The following is a 24,764-nucleotide window of genomic DNA, read 5'->3' as shown; positions in this document are numbered from 1 at the left end:
CCCTGCATCTTTGCGTCACACGGCTTCTCTGCACTGAACTGCACTGGATGTGTGCCTGCTCCTGGCCTAGGCCTTCACACTGCACCACTGCTTCCGGAATGCTGCCCTCCCTTGGTGTTACCACTGGTGTCTGCTGGTAGCCTCTCCCAGGTTTCTGTTGGCAGCCCCAGTTGAACATCTTTGCATGGAACGCTATGCTGCATGCTCCACTGCTCAGGGGGCTGTACTTACACTGCAGCTTGGGGCCACTTTGTTGGGCTTGGGGACCGGCCTGGGTTTTTATGGGCAGTACCTTTGCGCCAGCTCTGCATCTGTGCACTGCACAGGATTACTGCCCGGACTCTACCCTGCACTGTATCTGCTCACAGTTGGGTCATGTGCACTCTACTGGATATCAGGGCCCGGGAGCCCTTGCATTGAATTTACTGTTCTACCCGTCACCTTCACTGTACTCCACGCTGATGTTGCTGTCTACCCCCGCCCTTGTGTCTACACCTACTCCGCTCCTTGGGATGGTGTGGAGCTTGTATTCCACATCCAGCAGTTCCTTCTGCCCCGCATGCATCCTCTCTTCCTGTATCTCTGTGCTATTCTGCATGCCTACACTGGACACATCCTTTCTGTGAGAACTCGGGGAGCACCAACTGTGTGCCTGGCCCTGTGCTAGAGTCTGGAGGGGAGAATTAGTAAGGCTTGAATTTAGCACCTGGGCATTCCTCCATATACCCGTCACACTGCACTGGTGCGCTGAGCCTCTGAGAAGTTTTGGGTCATGTCCACAATGGATGTAGCACCTCTACGCTGCATCGTGGTGCTGACCAGTTGGGCCATGCTGTTCCAGGTGTCTGTACTGACGTCTGTGTACACGCTGTGCTTTGCTCCCCTGCACCGTGTAACTGCATTCTGCCTGTGTCCAGCATAGAGCTGCTGCCTCACACCCTCAGCTCGCCACGCCATGGTGCCATGTAGCCTCTCCCTTCATGGGACTGTTAGAAAGACGAGATCTTCGCACTACGCGGTTTGTGCACAGCCCTCTGTCTCTCTGCTCTGCGGTTTTTAATTCTTATTGTTGACACTATTACAGATGTCTCCTATTTTCTCCTCCTTTACCCCCCTCCACCCAGCCCCCCTCCAGTCCTTCACCACATTACCATCTGTGTTCACGGGCTATGCATATATGTTCTTGTCTGCCCTGCAGGGGTCTGTGTATTCTTTGCCCACTGTGCCTCTGCACACACATCCTCCATTCAGTCCTTTGCCTCTGTGGAGCCCTGCCCCATCCTGGGCCTTTCCTTTATGCTGCCGATATGGCAGCCCTACTGTTAACCTTGGATTTGGGTACATATTGATCAGGGAGAGGGGGAGTGGGTCTGTGTTTCCCTTGCTGTAGTTGGCTTCCTTCTATCCTCAGTGGAGATGAAGGATGTTGTATTGCTGATCTCTGTATTGGCTGCTGGAGGGGGACCAGCTCAGCTTCCTTTCCTTGTGGCCGGCCCTGCGTGATCCTCCTGGTTGCAGCTATGCTGAAGCCTGTGTGATTAGAAGGTGGACATATTGCAGCCAGCCCTGCCCTTAATTAATTGCTCATCAATTATTCAGGGATCTGGAGGGCAGCTCCAGAGAGACCTGGCTGAGGTCCAGATGTGTTGATCTGGACACAGCAGTGAAGTGGGCTGGGTCAGGTCTCTGGGCTGGAATCATGGTCCTTGAGCCTGGGGGGGTTGGTTTGGGGTCAGACTCTCTGGGATCCTAAGTCTAGCCACTGTTGACCATCTACTGTACACAGGGCTTGGTGATGGGGCTCAAAGGTACAAGAGACAGCCCTTAACCTCAGGAAGGGCCTGAGATGGTTCTGTAGTTGGGGTGAAGAACCTGGGATAGGTCTGGGCTGGGCAAGAGTGTCCAGGGATGAGGCCAGTGTTGGTTCCAGGTTTGGGATGGGCTACCTGGAATAGGGATGTGGCTTTGGATGATGAAATAGACTCAGGTTGTATTTGGGTTCCCCAGGCCAGGGTTGGGGCTGTGCCTGCGGTTGGGTGTGACCCCAGCCCTTAAATGTGTAATCTTTTGGGAGAAGTTTTGTTTCTCCTGGGGCCACCCTTGGGAACTGGATGTTCTATTGACAAACCAAAGGGAACACAAATCTCATTGCATACAAAGTCTGTTTACCTAGGGTCTTCAGATAACACAGGTGGCCCTGGCAGGCACAGTTGGCACAGAGCACCATCCGCTATCTGGTGGGGAGGCTAGTCTGGTGCTCACATGCTTGTGGTGCTCACACGCATACACACACATATATATGCACGACTCCCCTCTACCCCGCTGTGTAGCTCCCCTCCCCCTTACCACATGCTTATCACCGAATATGCTTGTGAACCTGTGTATATACCTGCAGGGGTTCAGAGAGTGCAAGCCACCTGCCCATGGTCACAGAGGGTATTAGAGGCTCAGCAGCAAGTAGATCCAGGTCTCCTGCCTCCCACTTGAGTATTTATAAGTCGGTACCAGGTCGTCAGTCTCACAGCCGTGCGCGTGCGCGTGCGCGTACACACACACACACACACACACACACACACACACCGGCATATGGAAACACATGCAATGCAATGGAGTGGTGGAGACCCTCACACCAGGCTCACACCAGGAAGACCCCCTCCCACACTCTGGCTCCTCCTGCAGAGGTTGCTTTGCCCCTTACATCACCCCATCCAGAGCCAAGCGGATGTGGATAAACCATCCTCCTGCCTTCCTAAATTGTGGCTGACGGTTGCTCAGGCAACCGCCTGCCAGATTGGGGAGATTAGCCGAGGAATGTAGCTGGGCCAGTTTGAGCTGAGGCTGGGGGAGCTCCTGGTGGTCCTGCTTTGATTAAGGCCACCCTCTCAGGGAGGTCCTGGCAGATGGGGCACCCAGGGAGGGGCCTGGTTTTCTCCCTGTGCTTAGACCAGTTGACACTGTGTCCCTAAGGCTTGGACTAGGCTGGGGTAAGGGAGTGTGTGTGTGTGTGTGTGTGTGTGTGAACCTTTGAGTGTGGGTCTGTGTGTGTGTGAACCTTTGCGTGTGGGTCTGTGTGTGTGTGTGAACCTTTGCGTGTGGGTCTGTGTGTGTGTGAACCTTTGAGTGTGGGTCTGTGTGTGTGTGTGAACCTTTGAGTGTGGGTCTGTGTGTGTGTGTGTGTGTGTGTGAACCTTTGCATGTGGGGCTGTGTGTGTGTGTGAACCTTTGCGTGTGGGGCTGTGTGTGAACCTTTGCGTGTGCATGTGCGTGTGCGTGTTGGGAATCCCTCTGAGTGAGATTGGAGTGTGTGCTGTTTGCCTCCAGGATGGAGACTTGAGGCCTCCTTCCTCACTAGTCCCTGACATCTGACTCCAACCCCTTGGTGGCTTGTCCCACTCCTGATCCTGCAGTGCCCTCTGGAGAAGCCACCCGCCTCATGGCTGATAGAATGTCACTTGTGTCATCTGAATCCAGGTGCTGCCCTGCTCTAACACTCACTGTGGCGTCCCAACTCAATAGGAGGCCAGACTTCCCACGCGGCACTCAAGGCCTCCCTGACGTGGCTTTACCCCTCCCTCCCGTCTCGTCTCCCATCACTTCGGGCAGTCTGGGCTCTTCTCTGTGCCCTGCCGAACTGTGTTCTCTCTGCCTTCCTTTGCCATTGCTTGGCCCTTTGCCGCCAATGCCTTCTCACTCCATCTCTGCTGGCCAGAGCGATACCCATCTTTCCAGGCTCTGCTCAGGTGTGCCCGCCTCCTGGAACCTTTCCTCTGCACCTCTCTCGGATGCCCCCGTGGCTTGTCATTTATCCTTTGTCCCTCACCCCTGACTTGTACTGGGAGGTCTGAGTGCAGGGCAGTCTTAACACCCTTGTGCCTCTAACAGTGCCAGGGGACCTGCTTTGTTCTGTCAGTGAGCAAATGTCAGTGAATGGCTCTGAACTAACACATGTGGCCCGTGGACTGCCAGGGCCTGATTTTGTTGAGCCTCATCTCCTTGAATGAGATAGGTGGCTTCTGGGACTTAAAGTGTGGCCTCGGACAAGCCACTCATCGCTCTGTGCCTCAGTTTCCATCTGTTAAATGGGAATAATAAGCGAACTCCCTTCTGAGTTACTGTGAGGGCTCACCAGCACAGGTGGTCATGGTGGTACGTGGCACCCGCTCGTGGTGGTGTTGATGTGCGTGTACATGTCTGTGCCCACGTCTGTGTCGATGGCGCTGAGAGGGTTCCCGGCTACCATTCTTGTTCTGAACCCAAAGTCTGACCTAGTTTTTTCCTCCTGGGCTGATGGCCCCTAGCAGGATTTGGGTTTGTAGCAGGAGCTGGGACTTGGCTTTGGGGCTTTTGGCTCCTGAGCCATCCCTACTGGAGGTGATGGGGTTTTTCTCAGGGCCTGGGAGGGCTGATTGTTCCCATCCCAGGATGAGCTGAGGAGGAGGTGGGGTCCTCCTTGGGGAACCTGGCTCCAGAGATATTACTTGCTAAGGACTGAGGTTGGAATGGGCCTGGCCCAGAGATACAAGACTGGGGATGGACATGGACCAGGGAGAGGGAGTCATTCCGCCTGAGGGGGCACTCTGCATGGAGCCAGTCACCTGGCTGGGGTCAGATGTAGGAGTTATTTGGCAGAGGTCAGGGGTTAGTCAGTCAGTCTGATGGTCACTCTGGCTGAAATCAGATGGTCTGGCAGTCATCTGGATGACAATGGGGCCACTCTGGCTCAGGTCAATCTGTGTGGGGTCACTGACCTGCGAAAGTCAGTCTAGGGGCTACTCTGGTTAAGGTCAGATGGTCTGGGGTCCGTCTGACCAGGTCAGTCAGTTTGGGAAACCTGGCGGCTCATGAAGGAAGGAGCTGACACTCTCGGGCTCGCCCCAGAGCCATGGCTGGGACATCTGGGGCGGCTGCCTTGTTTCATGTGACGGAGTAGGAAGGGCCTGGGCCCTCGGCAGGGCTCTAAATCCTGGCTTCCCTTTCTGACAATCCCTCACCTCAGGGAGGCCTTGGCTAGGACTTTCAGAGCAGACTCAGCTCAGGCTGAATAAAGTCACTTGTCCTCTCCTCCAGGAAGTCCTCCCTGACCATCTCTGCTGGCCATGTCCTCTCTCTCTGCCGTGCTATGGATCATTTTCTAATGGGAAATCTAAGGCCTTTCCAGCACTGGTGTGGTTAAAATCCACCTCCCACAGGCCACAGGACATGATGCTGACCAAGGCTTTTTACACAAAGGGGCAAAGAGCTCAGCCCAGGTCGTGCCCCAGTTCTGCAGAGAGGCTTCTGTCATTTCCTCACATCCACTTGGTGCCAGCCTCATGCCCACTTCTCATCGTTTTACACTCTGATAGGGTCCAAGAAGAGGAAAGGAAAACCCCCCAACAGTGGCGAGCCCCTCTGTGCCTGGCTGTGGGGTGTGTTTCCATATGCGTGGTCCTCATAACCCAGAGAAGTCCCTGCTGCAGGTGAAACGAAGGCCTCCTCACGTGAGGTCACTGGCTGTGTGTGCAGACTGACTCCCCAATTACTATGTCCCCTTCCCTCCTCTTCTTGAGCCTGGGAAGCAGCTCAGGTTTGCCCCTTTTCAGAGTGAAGGCTTTTCTGGTGGGAGTTATGACTTTGGCAGCAAACTGACATGGATTCAAATCCTGCTTGCTACTCATGTAGGCTCAAGTGGCATGGGTGAGGAGCTGCTATTTCCTGAGTGTGGGCATGCGCTAAGTATTGTGCTAAGTGAACCCCACATCGAACCCTCAATAACCCATGCGTGGATGGGGAAGCGGAGGCTCAGAAAGGAGAAAATGACTTGCCTACAGTCAAAAGAGTTGACAAACCAGAGAGTCAAGATTCACTCCCAAGTCTGTCTGATGCCAAAACCACTCACTTATCTGCCCCATTATACTGTGGATGAACCCGTCACCCCTCGGAGCCTCATCTGTCAAATGCAGGCACCTGGGACAGGGCTGGCATGATCTGTGCCTGCTTCGCCACTCGCTCTGCTTTGCCACTCACTCAGGCATTTTCCAGGTCTCAGACACTTCCGACTGCCCCTCATGGGACTCAGAACACTGAGGTTCGGGGACGAGTGCAGGGACCAGTGTGCAGTTACTTTCCAAACCAGTGGTGTTTTTATTAGGTACCCAACTCAGGACTTTGATGAGCCAGCTAAGATTTATGGGCCTCATTACCAACCAAAGGCCTCACATCTATTTCAATCCCCTCTTCCTTCCTCCCTTCTTATTTAAGCTGTAAATATTAGTTCCAAATCATGAGTATTTGCTCCCTCTACTCATGTGTGTGCCCAATCCACACATGACCGTGCCTTTGCGTGTCACATTCCTGTAGGCAGAGAACTAAGTTGGGTGACTTTGGGCAGTGACTGAATCTCCTAAGCTCATCTGTCAAGTAGGAATGATGGTGGTACCTGCTCAGAAGGCGAGGCCTCAACGCCAGTCTGCACTGGAAATGTTTAGCACTGTTCAGGGCTTGTCGTAAGCCTGAGATGATCTGTTGCCGTTGTTATGTTTAAGGAGGTACTGTCAGGGCTGGCTTAGGGCATTTATAACCCTGGCAGTCCCAGGCTCACTGTCTGTCCTCGATGTGAAGATGGAGGGGCAGGTGATGGGACCCTGACTACCAGTCAGGAGGTCTCGGTTCAAACCCCACCTCTGTCCCTAACCAGCTGTGTGACATTAAGGAAGTCATTCAGCCTCTTTGGGCCTCGGTTTCCTCATCTGTAAAATGGGGATAATTTTAGTCCTGATCTCATGAGTTGCTGTGAAGTTCTAATGATATAGTAGCAATGATCACTAGTTTTTGTTGAGGGTTTCTGATGTGTGGTTGAGCAGTGAGGGAGTGGTGTCCTGGGGGGTACTCGGGGAGTACTAGGGGAGTGGGCAGTGTGGGGAGGTCTGGTGTTGGGAGGAGACAATGAAGAGAGGGCCTTGGTAGAGGAAGAGGGTGGAGGAGGGAGACTTTTGTTGGAGGGAGCAGTGAGGGGAGGGCCTGCGGAGAGGGAGCAGGGATGGGTGGGCCTGGGTAGGAGTGGACCGTGTGGGGGCCCCTGGAGGTAGCCCAGGAGCCCTCCTGGCCAGCAGCCCTGCCCTGGCCTTGGCTAACCAGGCCCTGCCCTCACAGCCGGCTGCACCTTTGAGGAGGCAAGTGACTCATCGGTGCCCTGTGAGTACAGCCAGGCCCAGTATGACGACTTCCAGTGGGAGCAGGTGCGGATCCAACCTGGTACCCGGGCTCCTGCGGACCTGCCCCACGGTGAGTCTACTCTCAGTCACCACTCCCCATCTGTCTCCTTCTAGGGGCACTCTGCCCCCCTGCTGTGTGACCTTGGGTACATTACTTAACCTCTCTGGGCCTCCTCTGCTTTGACATCTGTAATGTCATATATGTCACTGGGAACGTGGTGCTCTCTGGACACTGCCCAACTCTGTACATCTGGTAGTTTTCCCTGTAAAATGGGTGCAGGTTCAAGTAATCAAAGAGCCTCTTTTTTTACTGAGAGCCTCTGAATCTTGGTCTCCCAGGACCAAGATGCTGACAGACAGTAACATTGAGGACTGGATGTGTATAAAACCTTCCTTCCTCTGGCCCCCTTTTCCTGCAAGTTCCAGATCCTTTCCACGTTCCACAAGGCCCTGCCCCTATTTCAGGGTGGGCACTTTGGGCATTGTGAACTCTGGACTGGGAGTCAGGAGACTAACGACATGGATTTTGTTACTGGTCTCCTACCCTGATGATGGCCTCTAGACCACTGGTTCCAGAATCATGAGGACAAGGCTTCAAATCCTGGCATTATCACTTTATCAGCTGTGTGACCTTGGGCAAGTCAGCTAACTTGTCTGAGCTTCAATTTTCTTTATTTCATAGGGTTTTTAGATAATGCCTATAAAGTACACAACATGGGGTGGCATGTAGGGGTTCAACAAATGTTTAATTGCTATTGTTGGAGGCATTTGAGGGGGCCAATTACTAGCACCCTTTAGTGCAGAATCAACAGGGAGTTAAAAAAAGGATAAGGGAGATAGAGGCCAAATGATCAACCTCGTTACTGGGAAAGGCTGGGTGCGAGGAGATAGCATAGTGTGAGAACCACATGGGCTTGCTGGGGGAACCTCAGAATTGGAGAGCCTACAGACCCTTCCTCTTTGCCCTATCACAGTAGTGGGACAGGGTCTAGCTGCTCAGCTCTCAGCGAGGCCAGGATTGCAACTGCTGTCACGGGTGCGGGGAAGGGCCGCGAAGATTCTCAGTGGTGGGGCCGGGAGTTGAAGCCAACAGGAGAGAGGTCCTCTATGACCTGGCATGAGAAGCCTCCCTGTCCTCATCTTCTATCACTGGCATGACCTCCTAGAGGCCCCCCTGCCTCCCCCTTCTGTGCCACTGTGCCCTCCCTGGGGCTTTCATCTCTGCCTTTGCAGGGTTCTCAGCTCCTTGTTTGACCTCTGTACTACCAGGTGTCAAAGACTGATCTGTGTGACAGTGGTCTATCGAGATGCCCCTCATTGTAGGGCACTGTGTGAGCTGTCTCCATATCAGGGCCCAATCTCAGTCTGGTACATAGTTGGCACTCAGGTACAAGGTGGTGTGAATTCACCTCTAACAGTCCTGACCACCCTGTGTGGGCTCTGCCCCTAGCCCCTCTCTGTCTCTCACACACAAGCAGAGGCATATCCAGTGAGAAAGGGGGAAGACATTTAGCAAATAATGTGGGCCTTGTGCTAGACCCTGGATTGCAGTGGTCAGCAAGATGGGCACAGTCTCTGCTTTCTTGGTGCTCTCCTTCTAGGGGAGGGTGTTGGGGGAGGAGAGAGAAGGAAGGAGAGGGATTCACATTCAGAGACAGAGAGCAGGAGAGAGGAGAAGGAAGAGCCACAGGACTGAGGGGAGTAAATGAAAGAAGGGTCGGGTATGCAGAGGGAGAAAAACCTCGGGGGGGGGGTGGGGGGAGAGGCACAGGGAGCAGAAGGAAGAGGCAAGAACAAAGTGTCAGATTGAAAGGGAGAGAAAGACACACACAGCTGCTCACGGGGAGAGAAGAGAGGAGTGGGCCAAGAGAGACTGTTGGGGCTGGGATCTGCCCCTTCCTGAGTGGGGATGGGGACCCGGGGTTTTGTTTACTACCCCACCAGGACTGAACCAGGAGCAGCCTTCACAGGCTTCTGGCTCACAGAGATGAATGCGATCCCCTCCGAGGAGTCCCTGGGGAGTCTTCCCAGAGCTGGGAGCTGAATGAGCTTGTGTTGGCTGGCAGCCAAGCCCAGGAGGCGGCAGTGCTGGGTAGCTGCCTGCACCCCCTTGGCAGCTGCTGGGGCCTTCTCCCCACAGAAGGGAAGCCATAATCCCTCAGCCAGGTCCTGAGGAGTACAGCCCACAGCCTGGATCTCTAGGGAATGGGCAGGGCTGCCTTTCTCCAGGTTGGAAATCAAGGGAAGTGTATCCCAGGAATTTAGACTCAGGAGGTGGGGGCTGGAAGGAAGTCAGAGTCCTTTCATTCAGTCTGTTCTATACATTCATTCTGCTTGGCCTGTGTTGGGGACACAGAAGAGCCCCGAGGCATCGTAGGCTGGTGGGAAACATACACACCTTTATTAATGATCTAAGGGCTGGGAGTAAAACCCATAGAGGGATTGTGGGAGGGGACTTCAGAAGAAGTGGCTTTTGAGGGCTTGTTGTGCCAGAATTTGACTGCTGAGATGAATGACCTGGTCCCTGCCTCCAAGGACAGCTCAGAACATGGGGGAAGCCTTGGATCAGCATGAGCTTGGATTGTGATTGTAGGTGGTGAGGAGCAAGAAAGGGTTTTGATAAAGTCAGATTTCTGTTTTGTTTTTTTTTTTTGCTGCTCCAACTCTCTCCTTTGGGAAACAGACTTAGGGAAGTAAAGGGACTTAACCCAGTGAATCAGAGCTGGGAGCAGAACTCAGAATTCCGGACTCATGGTGAGTCCAAAAGATTGGAGTCCTTTGTTTCTGCCCTCTCCTCTGTGCCCACCTGACCCTGGTCCTCCCCCAAGGTCTCCTCAGCTCCTGACTCTTCCTCCTCTCTTTCCAGGCTCCTACTTGATGGTCAATGCTTCCCAGCATGCCCCAGGCCAGCGGGCCCATGTCATCTTCCAGAGCCTGAGCGAGAATGACACCCACTGTGTGCAGTTCAGCTACTTCCTGTACAGCCGGGATGGGCACAGCCCAGGCACATTGGGCATCTACGTGCGGGTCAATGGAGGTCCCCTGGGCAGCGCTGTCTGGAATATGACTGGATCCCATGGCCGTCAGTGGCACCAGGCTGAGATGGCTGTCAGCACCTTCTGGCCCAATGAATATCAGGTGGGCTGAGTTTGGTCTGTGGTCAGTTTATTCTTGGGAGTGGGGGAGGAGGGGGTGTCAGCTTGAGGCCAGAATAAGCCAGTGGCTGAGGTTGGAATTAGTCTGTGTTCACCATCAGCAGCCAATCTGTGGTCAAGGTCAGGGGTCAGTCTGTGGTCAGTATTGGGTTACTCAGTGACTGTTCAGTATGGGTTCAGCATCAGAGGTCATTCTTAATGGGAATAGTCTATGGCTGGGGTCAAGGGTGAGTTGGAACTGTGCTGACATGGAATCCCTGTCTGGCTGGGACAAGTTTTGCTACTTGAAGGTAACTATTCAGGATTGGGATAGAGCTTCTGGCCTTGACCTTGTTAGCTCTGGGTGCTGACAGCCCCTCCCACAACTAGCTGGCTTGGTTGGGAGGGTCACTGTGAGCTGGGCTGACCTCTGCTGGTTTGAGGATGGGGCTGGAACAGAGCTGAAAGGGGACTCTTGTGGCCACCTCCCTGGCAGGCTGGAGGAATGTGAGCATGACAGGGACTCTCCCATCTCCCCCAGGTGCTCTTTGAGGCCCTTATCTCCCCAGACCGCAGGGGCTACATGGGCCTAGATGACATCCTGCTCCTCAGCTACCCCTGCGGTGAGTCCCAGTCCACTGGGGTGCAAGGTGAGGGATGCGGGAAGTCGCGGCTCCTCCTGCAAGGGGCGCAGGTCCAGCTCACGCCACAGCTTTATTCCCGCAGCCAAGGCCCCACACTTCTCCCGCCTGGGCGACGTGGAGGTCAACGCCGGCCAGAACGCCTCATTCCAGTGCATGGCGGCAGGCAGAGCGGCAGAGGCGGAACGTTTCCTCCTGCAGGTGAGGAGGACAGGGGCCGCGGCCAAAGTGTGCTGGGGGCTTCTTCTGGGCCCTGGCTCTGCTCTGCGTTCTTGGAAGTCTCCACCCTCCCTGGACAGAGAGCGGCTCCAAGACCACCCAACCACACTCTCCATCAAAGACAGAGCGACCGCCTTTCTTTAACCAGCTCCGCACCTTCCCGTTGCGGAGCCGGTTCCAGGAACCCCATGTGCCCTCAGTGTAGTAGGGGCGGACAAGTGGGGCCAAGACAGTTACTACTCCCTTCGCGCGGGTCAGAGCGAGATTGGGACCCCCTCTCCCCGGCTTCCCTGACCCTGTCACCTTTCTCCTCGAGCAGCGGCAGAGCGGGGCGCTGGTGCCCGCGGCCGGCGTGCGGCACATCAGCCACCGTCGCTTCCTAGCCACCTTCCCGCTGGCCGCGGTGGGCCGCGAGGAGCAGGACCTGTACCGCTGTGTGTCCCAGGCCTCCCGCGGCGCGGGCGTCTCCAACTTCGCAGAGCTCATAGTCAAGGGTCAGCGCGCGCAGGCTCGCGGAGGGCGGGGACGGGGCGAAGGAGCAGGGGTCTTCAGGGGCCAGCTCTGACCCCAAAGGAGCCTGTGGAGGGGGCAGTGACTCTCCTGAGAAGAGGTCTGATCGAGGGGGCGGGGTCCGACTGAGAGACTTGCCTGAGGGGACAGGGTCAAGGTGTGAGCCTGGCGAGGCGGGGTCAGGCTGTAGGGACGGGGCTGACCCGAGTAAGCGTGCGATCAGCCCCCGGAGGCGAGGACTTGGGGATTCCGAGGGGAGAGAGGGAGAGGGTGTGGGCTGAGAGATGAGGACCGGGTTAGCCTTTGAAGTGGGGCGCCCCTTAGGGCCTGGGCATTTAATGGGGGCAAGAGAAGCGTTCTGGTCGAGGACTTGGGGGCTGCATGAGAGGCCTGGGGGAAAAGGCAGGGCCCTTGGGGATTTGGGTGTGATGGGATTCAGAGCTGGGGCCCCGGCCTTACAGCAGCATCCTTCGGCTCCGCCTCTACCCCATGTCCTCACAGAGCCCCCCACGCCCATCGCGCCACCGCAGCTGCTGCGTGCAGGTCCTACCTACCTCATCATCCAGCTCAACACCAACTCCATCATTGGCGATGGGCCGATCGTGCGCAAGGAGATTGAGTACCGCATGGCGCGCGGCCCGTGGGCAGAGGTGCACGCGGTTAACCTGCAGACCTACAAGCTGTGGCACCTGGACCCCGACACCGAGTACGAGATTAGCGTGCTGCTCACACGCCCGGGTGACGGTGGCACTGGCCGCCCTGGGCCCCCCCTGGTCAGCCGCACCAAGTGCGCAGGTGAGTTCCTCAGGGCTCCGCTCCTTCCCCCAGACACCCGGGTATGGGCTCAGGGTCATCCAAGGGGGGAAGTGGCACATTCCCAGAGGTAGTATGGCCTGCACCTGTGCTTCTAAAATTTTCTAAAAGTGATTTCCCCTCAGTCCTTGTCATGATAAAGATTATAATAATAGATAACACTTTGTGCCAGGCACATACATTGTGTTCTCTCTCTCTCTCTGTCACTGATTTAAAACTCACAAGGCCACCATGATCTAGGTACTCTTGTCATATCCATTTTATAGATGAAGTAAGTGATTGAGGTACAAATATGTTAAGTTACTGGCCCAAAGTCACACAGCTAGTAAGTGGCAGAGCTGGTACTGGAACCCTTGACTGGACGACTCCACAATCTGTTCATAATTGTACATTATATCATCTAGATAAAATAACTAAACACCATCAAGTAAAAGTGTGTTATTAAATTGTAGCTCGATTCTTTTGTCTGGGCATTGGAGCTCTTCTATGTTGGAAGAGTAAATAAAGCATATGTTCAGAGTGATGACACACTTGCACCAAAAGAGACTTTTTTTAATCTGAAGAGAAATTGAGAAAAGAACAATTTCCTCAGTCTGCATTTCAGCTTTTTTTAATTGGAGTTTTTATTACAATAATTGTAGATTCATATGCAGTTGTAAGAAAAAAATTACAGAGAGAATTCCCTATACACTCTACCCGTTTCCTGCAATGGTAGCATTTTGCAAAAGTGTAGTATAATATCACAGTCAAGATATTGACATTGATAGAATCCACAGATTTTACTCAGACTTCTCCAGTTTCACTTGTCCTCATTTGTGTGTGTTTCATTCTGTTCAGTTTTATCACATGTGTAGGTTTGTGTACTTACTACCACAATCAAGATACTGAACAGTTCAATCACCTTTAGAATCCTTGGTGTTGCTCTTTTATATCTACACTCACCCCATTCCTTCCTCCACCCCAACCCCTGAAAACCACTAATCTTTCCTTCATTTCTAAAATTGTGTCATTTCAAAAATGTCTAAATCATGAAATCATACAGTATATAACCTTTTGGAATGGGTCTTTAAATCCATTTTTATTGAGATATAGTTCACATCTCATACAGTTCATTCATTAGAATGTACAAGTCAGTGGTTTTGAGTATATTCACAGAGCTGTGCAACCATCACCACAATCAATTTTAGAATATTTTCATCCTCCCAAAAGGAAACCTTGTACCCTCATTTCTTTCTAACACCCCCAACACTAGGCAACCACTAATTTACTTTGTCTCTATACATTTACCTCTTTGTGGACATTTCATATACACGACATCTTACAATATATAGTTTTCTGTGACTGGCTTTTTTTTCACCTAGGATAATGGTTTTAAGGTTTATCCATGTTGTAGCATATATCAGTACTTTATCCCTTTTTTATTGTTGAATAATATTCTGTTGTATGGATAGTAGCACAATCTATCCATTTATCAGTTGATGGACATTTGGGTTGTTTATACTTTTCAGCTATTATGAACAGTATTGCTATGAATATTCGTGTACAAGTTTTTGCATGGACATAATGTTTTTATTTCTTCTGGTTATATAGCATATATATCATATGGTAGCTATGTTTAACCTTTGAAGAACTGCTGACTGTTTTTCAAAGCAGCTGTACTGTTGTACATTCCCATCAGTAGTGTATGAGGGTTCCAATTTCTCTGTATTCTTGTTGACACTTGTTATTATCTGTCTTCTTGTTATAATCCTCCTGGTGGGTGTGAAGTGGTATCTCATTGTGGTTTTAATTTGCATTTCCCTGATGGTTAATGATATTGAACATTTTTTCGTGTGTTTATTGGCCATTGGTATATCTTCTCTGTAGAAATGTCTATTCAGATCCTCTATCCATTTTTAAGTTTTTTCTTTTCTTTTTGTTATTGCGTTGTAGGAGTTCTTTATATATTCTAGATACTAGACTTTTATCAGATGTATTTGCAAACATTTTCTTCCATTCTGTGGGTTGTCTTAATTTTCTTGATGGTGTCCTTTGAAGCACAAACGTTTTTAATTCTGATGAAGCCCAATTTATGTATTTGTTTCTTTTGTTGTTTGTGCTTTTGATGTCCTATCTAAAAACAAAAACAAACAAAAAAACAACTACTGACTAATCCAAAGTCACAAAGATTTACCCCTATTTTTTCTAAGTGTTTTATAGTTTTAGCTGTTATATTTAGGCCCTTGATTCATTTTGAGTTAATTTTTGTATATGGTGTGAGATAAGGGTCCATCCTCACTCTTTTGCATGTAGATGTCTAGTTGTCCCAGCACCATTTATTGAAAAGATTATTCTTTTCCCATTGAATTGTCTTGGCACTGAGATTGGTATATTGGTATATTGATATAGTTCATTCCTTTTTTATTGTGGAGTAGTATTCTGTGGTATGGGTATACCACAGTTGGTTTAACCTCTCACCTGTTGAAGGATATCTGGACTGGTACCACTTTTTGGCTAATACAAGTAAAGCTGCTATGAACATTTGTGTATAGGTTTTTCATGAACATAAACTTTTATTTTTCTGGGATAAATGCCCAAGGATACAGATGAGGGTCATATGGTAAGGGTATATTTAGTTCTATTGGACACTGCCAGAGAGGCTGTATTTTTTACATTTTCGCCTGTGAATAACAAGTGTATGAGTGATTCGGTTTTCTGCATTCTTGCCAACGTTTGGTATTGTCATAATTTTAGTCATTTTGAAAGGTGTATAGTAATATCCCATCCTGGTCCTATAATCTGCATTTCCTTTATACCTGGTGGTGTTGAACATTTCTTCGTGTGCTGATTGCCAGCTGTAGTCCCCTTTGGTGAATTGTTCATGTCTTTGCCTGTTTTCTAACTGGTTTATTAACATTTTACTGCTGAGCTTTGAGAGTCCTTCACACCTTCTAGATACTCGTCCTTTCGTTGGGCATGTAGTCTGTACATATTTTTCTCCCAGCTTTTAACTTGTCTTTTTATCCTCTTTACTTGATCTTTCACAGAATGACCATTTTTAATTTTGATGAAGGCCAGTTTACAAAAGTTTTCTTTTATGAATTGTGCTTTTGGTGTCAAGTTTAAGAATTTGCCTAACCCTAGCTTCCAAAGATTTTTTTTCTCCTAAAAGTGTAAAATAGTTTTACTTTTTACACTTAAGCCCATGATCCGTTTTGAGTTACTTTTTGGAGAAGGTACAAGGTTGAGATTGAGGTTTATTTATTTTTTTGCCATTCGTTTTCTTAAGTGTTTTTAAAAGCTGACCTGGGAACCATCTAAAATCCAGTTTAATGCTACATTTGGAGAGACCCTTGGGTGGTGGGTCGGAGTATTCCAGTGGGAATTACTTTCTAGCTGAGGGATCTGGGTCAGGTTACTTAACATCTTGGAACTTTAAAAAAAAATTCTCACCTGAGATATTTTTCCATTTATCTTCAGATAGACTGGGAGGGAGGGAAAGAGGGAGGGAGAAAAAGAGGAAGAAAGCAAGAGTGAGCTGGGGGGGAGGGGGGGGAGAGGGGGAGAGAGAGAGAGAGAGAAAGAGAGAGAGACATCATTGTGAGAGAGACACATCGATTGGTTGCCTCCTGCATGACCTTGACCAGGGCCGAGGACCAAATCTCAAGCAAGATACGAGCCCTTGACCAGAATCAAACCCGTGACTCTTGAGTCCAAGGGCTGCCACTCTAACCACTGAGCCAAATTGGCCAGGGCAACCTCTTGGAACTTTAGTCCCCTTGTTTTATAAAACAGGAATAATAATCTTTGCCATACCGAATGTGAAGATTCATTCAAAAAATGTTTATTGAGTGCCTATTATGTGTCAGGGGTAGAGGCCTGGGACCAAGACAGACAAAGACCACTAACATGTGAGTCCTTCTGCATGTTCAGGAGGAGACAGTAAACAAGGGAAATACATAGTTTGTCAAATGATGATAAATGCTAGGGAGGGGGAGGGGGTGTGGGGGTAGGAGGATTGTCATTTTTAAATTTATTTTTAAAATTTATTTATTTCTTTTTCTTTATTGATTTTTAGAGAGGAAGGGAGGGGGGGGATAGAAACATCGATGAGAGAGAACATCCATTGGTTGCCTCCTGCATGCCCCCACTGTGGATTGGGCCCACAACCTGGGCATGTGCCCTGATCGAGAATCGAACTGGCAACTTCTTGGTGCATGGGTCGACACTCAACCACTGAGCCACACTGGCCGGGCAGGAGGATGGCTATTTTAAAAGGGCTCAAGGGTCTGGCTTACTGAGAAGGTGACATTTTAGCAGAGACCTGAGGAGGTGAGACCTGGGCCATGCAGGAAGCTGGAGGCACTGCGGGGGAAGGAGCATTCCAGGCCTATGGAGACTAGTAAGCTCAGTGTGGGCTGGGGCATGCTTGGTGCATGTGAGGCGCAGCAAGGAGACCAGTGTAATAGCAGGCTAGTGAGTGAGGGGGAGTTGGCAGGAGGGGTCACAACCATGCCGGGGAGGTGGGGCTCAGGGCCATTTTACTCTGAGTGAGCTGGGAAGCCACTGTGGGCTACGGAGAGCAGGAGTGACCTCACTTGCTTTTTAAAAGGATGATTCTGGGCCTTTTGTGGAGAATAGACTCTCGGGGGGCAAGGGGACCGGAGGAGAGACCAGCGACACGGCTACAGCAGTCCAGCAGAGACGGTGGAGGCCGAGGGCGGGGAGGAAGTGTGGAGGTGGTGGAAGTGGTTAGATTCTGGGTTTATTCTGAAGCTAGAGCTAACTGTGCCTGCTGATGGATTGGAAGTGCAAGGAGGGAGAGGAGACAGAGAGAAGTCAAGGATGGCTCCGAGGCGAAGTCAAGGATGGCTCCGAGGCGTTTTGCTTGAGCAGCTGGAAGGGTGGAGTTGTCCTTTCCTGTGAAGCAGCAGACTTCGGGAGAAAGCTGTGACGGGGTTCGTAGCTCAGGAGTTCTGTGCTGGAACTGTTCACTCCGAGATGCCTATTAGATGGTCAGTGGAGATATCCATCAGGCAGATGGATTTACGAGAGTGGAGTTCAGGGAAGAGGTTCGGGCCGCAGATATAAATTTGAAAGTTGTCGGTATAGACATGGTGTAGGCGGTATTTAAAGCCATGAGACTGGATGAGGTCTTACACTGGTGGTTCCCAAGCAGGGGTGATTTGTCTCCCAGGAGCCATTTGCGGTGTCTGGAGACATATTAGTTGTCACAACTGGGAGTGGGGTGCTAATGGCATCAAAGGGAGGAAGCAGGGGAAGCTGCTAAACGCCCTACGTTGCACAAACAGCCGCCACGACAAAGAATTATCTAGTCCAAAATGTCAATTATGCCGAGGCTGAGAACTCCAGACTGAGTCCTTAGATTTTAGGAAATAAGTGTAGATGGAAAAGAGAGGACATGTAAAGCCTGAATACTGGGGCCCTCCAGTGTTTTGGGTTAAATGCAGATAATTGCATACACATTCATTAAATGCATGGGACATACAGTGCCTACCACACAGTAAACACTCAATAAGTGACAACTGTCCTTATTATGGTGTTTTTAACTCTTCAAAGTCAGTTCTGGTCAGATACTTAGAATAAAACAAAATCCAAGCTAGGGGTCCACAGAGGATCTCTGTTCCACTCCCCTTAGTGTACAGATTGGGGAACTGAAACCCAGAGAGGGGAAGACACTTGTCTGTGATCATACAGTAGGTTAAGAACCCAGTGTTCCTGGTGACAGCTGTTGATCCCATTCTACAGATGAGTCAACTGAGACTTGGAGATTTAGTCACTTGCCCAAATCTACACAGTGAGTCCATAGCAGAGTCAGAACCAAAGTTTGAATGCCTTTGTTTCCAGTTCAGAGTTTGAAACAACAACAAAACAGCTGCCATCATGGACTGAGCGCCCAGTTTGTGCCAGGCTTTGCTAAACACTTTACACAGGCTGGCCAGGATGGAAGCTCGGGCAGGGACTAGACAGGCAGGACCCAAACAGCTCATCATCTTTCTTTTAATTACATGCTTCTTGTCGTTGACATAACCATCCGCTCCTTGCTTGGGAGCCTTGGCCAGTGATTGTTTTGTTGCTGGCCAGCTGTGTTGTCATCTCCTCCATCCCCCAGACACTCCCCTCCCGCAATATTATTTACCATCAAAGCAATAATATGTCGGTAGAAGGCATTAAAAAAAAATTGCTCTCAATCTCACCATCCTAGCCCAACAGCTGTTTTAGTTTTTCTGTCTTCTTAAAATTTCTGCCCATATGCCCACAGTACACACTGTTACACCCTTGTCATTGGGATGTAGAAAGCATTTGTATTCTGCCTCCTTTGCTTGACGCTGTTACGTGGGTTATGTTGTTTATAATTATGTTTATTGGCTGTAGAAGTCCATTGAGTGTCTCCATATTGCTGGACTATTTGTTTCTAGATTCCTAAATTACAAATAAATCTGCATTGAGACACTTAGTGCTTATAGAGCTTTGTTTTCTTCCTGAGTTTTCTTTGGGATAAAGCGACAGGAGTGGTTTTGGCATATATTGCTTTAAAAAATGGTTGTACTAATTTATACTGCTACCAGCATCTCACCTTCGTGCACACATATTTATTAATTCATTAATATCGGCAGGGCAGTTTGACTCATCTCATGTAACTCTCGCACTTGCTCTTCAAAGTAGGTGTTATGATCTCTATTTTTTCAGTCAAGGACCTCCCATGCAAAGGGAGTTGAGTCACTTGCCTGAAGTCACAGAACTAATAAGGGGTGGACGTAGGATTTGAAGTTTGGAGAACCTGGCTCCACTCCAAAGTCCCTTCTACGAGAAACAGTTGAATGAATCAGCGTTATTGTATCCTTATTAGTATTCTTAAAATAAACACATTTTGGACTTATTTAACAGATGTTAACTGTTTTAATGTGCATTTTGACCTCTGATCTCTGAGTGGCCTGTAGCCCTGTGGAATTTAGAGGGATGGGGCTTTGAGGTCCCCATGTTCTGTTTTGCCAGTGTGTGCTGGCAGCTGACTAGTGTGTGTCTGGGTGCCAGATGGTTTTGGGAAACACAGAGAGACTCATGAATTCACACCCCTCAATCAACATATCAGTCTGTAGTCAACAAACTATTTGAGCCTCTGGATCTGCCCACATTTGATCAGGGTGGAGAATGAAGAGAAAAGTGAGCTTTCTTTTTTAAGACCCGTTAGTCTATTGAGGTAGATGGGGGCTAACACAGCTGCTGGAGAATGAGATACCCCAGCAGGAGGGTGGACGTTTCATTCCTCAAGTTAGATGTTGCTATTCTGTGCCCTGCAAGACAATTTTAAAGAACCTGAACAGGTTGCCAGTATTTAAAAATCTGGAGGTTTCACATAAAAATCAGAATTTCTGGCTTCTCTTAAAAAATGGGAGGATCTGGCAACTCTGAGCCTGCAGTCCTGCTTGGCAACATTGTCTGGAGCTGGGCAGCAGCTGCCCTTTTTGGATGGGATGCTTATTGTCCCGTTTGTCATCGTCCTGGCACAGTCTGTCACCAGTTTGCAGTTAGCGTCCCATGCCCTTCTCTGAGTGCTGCAGGAAAGCCAGGGAGCAGGGCGCTGGGGCCGAGCTGGAAGGATGGAAAGGAATGTGGGGCAGGTATTCCCGGGGGTAGGGATGGTGTGAGCGGAGCTGCAGGGACCATGACCTGCTTTCATTAGTGCAAATAAAGCAGTGGTATTTTGGCTCCCATAGACACCTTGGGAGGGTACACCCGGACAGCCAAGACCACAGCCAGAAAGTCAGGGAATAAAGCTAGGACCTCTGAACAAGAGGGCAGAGTGAGCACACACAAAATCCACTCCCTCCAACCAAACATGTAAGCATGATGCGTTAAAACGAAACGACATAGAAAAACATTAGGAAATCTCCGTGGGTCGGGAACGGGAGAGAAAGCGTGTGTGGTAAGTGGGCTTGCAGCCAGCTGTCCTCAGGTGGCAGTGAGCAGGGAGCCAGCCCTGTCATGACCTTGAAGGGAGGTAGGGTCTGCCCTGCTGGTGGGGAGAAGGGGGCCAGACTTTAAGAAGTCCAGAGGTGGGCCTTGCTCCTAGAAGGTGCTGAAATATCTCTTTGGTGGCCAGATATATGGCTGAAGACATGCTATTTGCCTGTGGCTCAGGGAAGAGAGGAGGGCTCCGGGGAGGAAACAGAAACTTGTATCGTGCTCTACGTGGGGCCGGCTGCGCTACCCGTGTCAGTAAAGAGCAGCCTGGGCTGATGTTTCCCTTTGCACCTTCTTTGTCAAGTACATCCTGAGCACATTAATAATATAAAAAAACTATGATAAGGACATTAATCATCCCTCCCCCCTTTATTTATTTTTAGAGAGAGAGGAAGGGAGAGGGAGAGATAGAAACATCGATTGGCCGCCTCCTGCATGCCTCCCATTGGTGGTTTGGCCCACAACCTGGGCATGTGCCCTGACCGGGAATCGAACCAGTGACCTCTTGGTGCATGGGTCGATGCTCCACGACTGAGCCACACCGGCCCGGCATACTTAATCATCGTAAGAGGCCAAGCATCAGTACCTTCTCACCTGTTCATTGGCTGTGTCCTGAGATCCTCTGACTGGAGACACTTTGCAGGTGCTCACAGAACTTGAGGGTAATGAAACTGTACTTCACAGAGTCAGGGAGCAAGAGAGAAAAGGATTGTAAGTTACAGTTAGTCTTGGCTTCTTCCCTCATTTTACAGGTGAGGAAATTGAGGCCCAGAGATTTGCCTAAAAATCACACAGTTGGTCACTGCAGATGCAGGACTGGGGGCTGAGCCCCTGATCCCATCCTGGCTTCTCTTCAGAAGCTTCAGGTTTTGATTTTTTTGAAAAGATTTTTAAATTGATTTTTAGAGAGAAAGGAAGGGAGAGGGAGAAAGAGAGAACCACTGATGTGAGAGGAGAATATCGATCAGCTGCCTCCTGCATGCATGCCCCTTACCAGGGATGGAGCCTGCATGTGCCCTGACTGGGAATCAAACCAGCAATCCTTTGGTGCATGGGACGATGTCCAAACAACTGAGCCACACTGGCCAGGGCCAGAAGTCTCAGTTTTTAAAATTGATAACATAGGGACAAACTTCTGGCCCTACAGAGTCATCAAGAGGTTGTAACATGTTCCTCCCTCTTATTGGGGTAGCTGTCTCTCCTGAGGCATTGATATGATCTTTTTTTTTGACAGTGAATTCCTAATAGGGAGGCTGGGTAGTGGTGTTTAAGATCATGGATTCTGGAGCTAGCCTGTCCTGGCTTAGATCTCACCTTCACCACTTACTGTCTGTATGACTGTGGGCACGGTACTTAATCTCTCTGGGCCTTCATTTCCACATCTTTAGGACAGGGCTAATAATAGCACCTGTCTATTGGATTACAGTGAGGATGAAATTAAAGCATTTTAAAGGCTCTAAAACAATGCCTGGCACATACAAAGCCCCCAGTAAATGTTAACTGCCATTATTATTATTATCCTTATATAACATTGTATTTCCCTTTTTGCTTTGGCAGCCAGGGAACTCGTCATCCAATTTGACTCTTATTTTTAGTCCCCTCTCCCCCCAGCATAGGACTTAATGGCATGCATTTCTGTTTACCTAACGTTCTCTGGCATTATTTAACTATTTGGTTCTCATTTCCTTTATCATCCTGATTTTTTTTTTTTTTGGTATGTACCCCTAATGGGAACCAAACCCGGGACTCTCTGGTCCGCAGGCTGACACTCCAATCACTGAGCCAAACTGGCCAGGGCGATCATCCTGATTTTTATATATTATTGTATCGTATATTTCAGAACAACTTTGGAATTAATCACTTATGAAAAATACAGCAACAGTTTGATTCAGACTGGACTGATGTGGTCCAGGAATTAGGTGAACTGTGTTATTAAAACAAAATTATAGGTAGTAGTTTGCAGGGCCTCTTGTGTATTAGCTGTTGCCGCATGTACTTTGCAAACATTACCTTAAACTTCACAACCATTCTGTAAGGTAGGGCTTCTTATTCTCTCACTCTGAAGGGGAGAAAACTAAGACTCAGAGCAGTGAAGAGACTCGGCCAGTGGATGCCGGCTGCAGGCTGCAGAGCCAGGATTCAGACGTGGCCCCACCTGACTCCAAAACACACAGTTTACACTCTAAGGAGTCCCTTGAGCTCTTGGGGACAAAGGAGGGATGACTTCAGTCAGCTTACTGAGATGTTTTTCTCTCTGATTTCCTCTTCTCTTTCCATTTCCCCTGTCTTCTCTCTGTTTTCTGGGTGTCCCAGAGCCCATGAGGGCCCCCAAAGGCCTGGCTTTCGCTGAGATCCAGGCCCGCCAGCTGACTCTGCAGTGGGAACCACTGGGCTACAATGTGACGCGTTGCCACACCTACACCGTGTCCCTGTGCTATCGCTACACCCTGGGCAGCAGCCACAACCAGACAATCCGGGAGTGTGTGAAGATGGAGCGGGGCGTCAATCGCTACACCATCAAGAACTTGCTGCCCTACCGGAATGTTCACGTGCGCCTCGTTCTCACTAACCCCGAGGGGCGCAAGGAGGGCAAGGAGGTCACCTTCCAGACAGATGAGGACGGTAAGAGCCCCAGCGCTGATTCCCAGGGGACAGAACTGTACATAGGAAATTTTTGTGCTTAGCATTATACCAACTCTTATAGCAACAGAATAATGATAACTAATATTTGTTCTCTGGAAGTATTTGGGTTAATTGGTATAATTTCTTCCTTAAATGCTTGGAAGAATTCAGCAGTGAAGCCACTGTGCCTGGAGTTTTCTTGGTGGCAGTTTTAATTTTTTAAATAGATTTTGGAATATTCAGGTTTTCTTTTGTATCTGTTTTGGTGTACTGTGTTTGAAGGAGTTTGTTCATTTCACCTAAATTGTCAAATTTCTTGACATAAAGTTGGTTATAATATTCTCTTATATTTATTCAATGTCTGTAGGGTCTGTGTGATATCCCCTTTTTCACTCCTGATGTTGGTAATTTGTGTCTTCTCAGGAGGTGAACTGTGTTATCAAAACAAAATTATGCCTAATATTTTGTAGGGCCTCTTGTGTACTAGCGGTTGCACATGCTTTGCACATTAAGCTTCGCAATCATCCTATGAGGTAGGGCTTATTATTCTCTCATTTTGAAGTGGAGGAAACTAAAGCTCAGAGAGGTGAAGCGACTCCGCCAGTGGTTCCAGCTGCCACGGGCTGAGCTAGGATTCAGATGTAACCCCGCCTGACTCAAAGCTTCTTCACTCTTGCTAGGGGTTTATACGTTTTATTAATCTTTCCAAAGAGGCAACTTCGGCTTAGTTGATTTTCTTTTAAAAAAAAATATTTTTATTGAGAAAGGAAGGGATAGAGAGATAGAAACATCAATGTGAGAAACATCCATTGACTGCCTCTGGTACCCCCCTACTGGGGATCAAGCCCTAACCCAGGCATGTGCCCTGACTGGGAATTGAACTGGGACCTCTCAGTCCATGGGAGGATGCTCAATCCACTGAGCCACACTGGCTGGGCCAGAGTTTTCATTCTTTTTTTTTTTGATACCTCATAGTTGCTTTATTTATTTATTTATTTATTTATTTATTTATTTATTTATTTTAAATTAATTTATGTTTGTTACAGATGTTTCTCCTTTTTCCTCCACTGATTCCCCCCTGTCCCCAGCTTTGTTGTTCATGTGTATTGTTCATGCATACATGCATATAAGTTCTGTGGTTTATCTCTCTCCCAATACCCCCTCTTCTGGGGATTGTCAGTCTGTACCCCACTTCCACGTCTCTGGGACTGCCCCATTCCTCAGACTGTTATGTTCATTATATTCCACAAATAAGTGAGATCATATGATACTTGTCTTTCTCTGTTTGGCTTGTTTCGCTTAGGATAATACTTTCCAGGTCCCTCTATGTCGTCTCAAAGGATAAGAGATCTTTCTTTCTTACAGCTGCATAGTACTCCATTGTGTATATGTACCACAGCTTTTTTATCCACTCATCTACAGATGGACACTTGGGCTGTTTCCAGATCTCAGCTATTGTAAATAGTGCTGCTATGAACATGGGGGTACATATATTCTTTCTGATTGGTGTTTCAGGCTTCTTAGGGTATATTCCTAGAAGTGGGATCACTGGGTCAAATGGCAGTTCAATTTTTAACTTTTTGAGGTAACACCATATTGTTCTCCATAGTGGCTGCACCAGTCTGCATTACCACCAGCAGTGTACTAGAGTCCCCTTTTCTCCACAC

The 24,764-nt window shown here is 49.3% G+C and overlaps 1 protein-coding gene across 6 annotated transcripts in view; it reads left to right on the top strand.

The window, feature by feature from the left end:
• PTPRU (protein tyrosine phosphatase receptor type U) overlaps positions 1-24,764 on the top strand; it is a 76,456-nt gene that overhangs the window by 7,442 nt on the left and 44,250 nt on the right. For all 6 annotated transcript variants that reach the window (XM_036256061.1, XM_036256060.1, XM_036256058.1 and 3 more), the window contains exons 2-8: positions 7,132-7,263; positions 10,060-10,331; positions 10,869-10,950; positions 11,054-11,169; positions 11,507-11,681; positions 12,199-12,492; positions 22,789-23,097. In XM_036256061.1, the coding sequence (XP_036111954.1) occupies positions 7,132-7,263; positions 10,060-10,331; positions 10,869-10,950; positions 11,054-11,169; positions 11,507-11,681; positions 12,199-12,492; positions 22,789-23,097 (1,380 nt within the window). The remainder of the gene's footprint in view (positions 1-7,131; positions 7,264-10,059; positions 10,332-10,868; positions 10,951-11,053; positions 11,170-11,506; positions 11,682-12,198; positions 12,493-22,788; positions 23,098-24,764) is intronic.

Source organism: Molossus molossus, unplaced genomic scaffold, assembly GCF_014108415.1.
Source record: "Molossus molossus isolate mMolMol1 unplaced genomic scaffold, mMolMol1.p scaffold_m16_p_12, whole genome shotgun sequence".
Classification (NCBI taxonomy): domain Eukaryota; kingdom Metazoa; phylum Chordata; class Mammalia; order Chiroptera; family Molossidae; genus Molossus; species Molossus molossus.
Note: the sequence above shows the minus strand (reverse complement) of the source record. Positions and strands in the feature narration are given on the sequence as shown.